Source organism: Plasmodium reichenowi, chromosome 8 (genome assembly GCF_001601855.1).
Source record: "Plasmodium reichenowi strain SY57 chromosome 8, whole genome shotgun sequence".
NCBI lineage: Eukaryota > Apicomplexa > Aconoidasida > Haemosporida > Plasmodiidae > Plasmodium > Plasmodium reichenowi.
Window position 1 is genome coordinate 38,740 of NC_033653.1, and position 2,500 is coordinate 41,239.

Sequence of the window (2,500 nt, forward strand, 5' to 3'; positions counted from 1 at the left end):
AAAAAAAAAAAAAAAAAAAAAAAAAAAAAAAAAAATTATCATCTATATATATATATATATATATATATATATTTATTTATTTATTTATTTATATTTATATTTATTTATATTGAATTATATAATCATGGATATTGATAGAATGCCGACATTAAGTTGCTCCCCCAATAACATAGAGTGCGGATTCGGTAGCGAACATTTTTCTAATAACAGTATTACGTGGAAAGAGAAATATGAGCAGACGAAAGAATTGTTGAAGAGTTATAATTTATTTTCAGATCATTTAATAAATTATAGTATTGATTTTTATTTTAACAAGTTAGGATTTAACAAGTTTCATTTTGAAGAGACAAGCCCCGAGTTGATTAGTAAAGTGGTTGTGTGTATTATAACTGCCAAGATTAATGAACAGTATTCTAGTGATAAATATTTTCCTACATTCGAAGAGACTCATGACAATGTAATATTTATAATAACAAGAGTATTTGCTGATGATAATAAAACAAGATTAAATTATAAGATGGAGAAAAAAATTGAAGAGAAATATTTCAATTTTTCTGACATGTCAAAAGATTGTTATAGATTAAAAAGTTTTAGATCTGTCCATTCTGTTTTTGATAAAGAACATACATATCAAGAGCCATTAAGAACCTATATTTTAGAGTTACCAACATACAATGATGATATAATAAAAGAGAATGAAACCGATTTAAAAAAATTAATGGATGTTAATTTTTATAATTATATTAAGGGAACAAGAAGTGAACAAATTTATTATGAATTGAATAAAGCTGTATTATATGATTTGACTGGGCAATTTTTACAAACACATTATTATGAAACATCATCAAGTACTTTTACATTAACTATAGCTGTTAAAAGAAGTAATGTTATATCTTCTATATTTTCCTTAATAGGTGATTGTTTAAATATGCATAGATGTTTTTCATATTCGAAATATGTAGAACCATTAAAAAATGGCGTGTTGTTAATAATTTTAAATGTAAAAGTTATTATGAATGAAATGGAACGAGAAAAGCAGAAATTAGATTTAAAAGATAAAATTTATAATGTGGTAAAATCATTAAAAACGTTATGTTTATTTAATGATTCTAGGTTTATACAATTATCTGTAAAGCGAACCTTTACAGCACAAGAATCAGCATATCTTTTTATGATTATTAAGTTTATTACCTTTTTTTCGACCAATACATTATCGAGTTATAAAAATGTAGAGCATGCATTAAATCTAAGGAATTATAATAACAACATTATGGATACTACTACGAATTCCTCATCGTCTCCATCATCTGTTCTTAATGATTTTTATATTATTAAAGAAAAGTTGAAGAGTTCCAAATATACAAAAGAGGAAATATTAAGATGTGCTCAAAGTAATGTGAGAACTATAAAAATGTTGTTTGCGAATTTTGAAAAAAAATTGAATCATCAGAGAAATAAATATAATCAGATGAAATATGGTGAGAATAATATGAAGAATTCAGGTGATCTATTAAAAGGGTATTCAAATAATAATAGGAACGTTAATCATCCTACTTTATCATCACTTGCTTCGTCAACTTCATCATGTTCTTCTTCTTTGTTTTCGTTACATTCGTACTTGTCAGGATCGTATGAGTCTCCCTATTATCATCATAATAAAGATAGCAAGGATATTATTGACGAAATAGAAGATAATCATGATAAAAAAATATTACAATATTTTTACATGTTTGAAAAATATGCTTTAAAGACGAACTTTTTTTTAACACACAAAATTAGTTTAGCTGTAGCTTTTGATGGTGCTTTATTAAAAGATTCTATTTATGAAGCACAGCCTTATTCTATTATTATGATATTGGGTTTGCATTTTGTTGGATTCCATATACGTTTTAGTAAAATATCTAGAGGAGGAGTTCGTATTGTCATATCTAACAATGTAAATTCGTATATGCACAATTCAGATAATTTATTTGATGAAGCATATAATTTGGCATACACTCAAAATTTTAAGAATAAAGATATTCCCGAGGGTGGAAGTAAAGGAATTATTTTATTAGATGCAGATGTATGTAATGTCTCTAATACAAAATATATTAAAAATTTATCTTTCTATTCTTATGTAAATTCTATATTGGATTTGTTAATAAATGAAGATTTGAACGAAGAAAGTGCATCTTCTATATCCGTCCGTTCTACCAAAGGTGCAAATAACACAACAACTACCTTTCATAATGTTATGAGTTCGATAGAAAATAATGTAGACAGAGGAGTAGAAGGAGAACGCCTTAATATAACTTTACCATATGATGCCAGTGTAGCTTGTAATAACCACGCAACTAATGATAATCTATCCAATATGCATGATACATACAATTTGAATAATTCTGGTGAGGTAACCCTTGATCACCATTCTGTTCATAAAAGAATTGTGAGTAATTCAAGTGGCAATAATAATGTGCATGCACAGAAGGGAGAAGGTGAAGATGGAAAAACAAAAGAT

The 2,500-nt window shown here is 26.3% G+C and overlaps 1 protein-coding gene across 1 annotated transcript in view; it reads left to right on the forward strand.

The window, feature by feature from the left end:
* Nucleotides 1–124: 124 nt before the first annotated feature.
* PRSY57_0801600 (glutamate dehydrogenase, putative) overlaps nt 125–2,500 on the forward strand; it is a gene marked incomplete at both ends in the record, with an annotated part of 4,203 nt that continues 1,827 nt past the window's right edge. Inside the window, one exon of the mRNA XM_012906961.2 lies at nt 125–2,500. This exon is cut by the window's right edge and continues 1,827 nt beyond it. Coding sequence (XP_012762415.2) covers nt 125–2,500 — 2,376 coding nt within the window.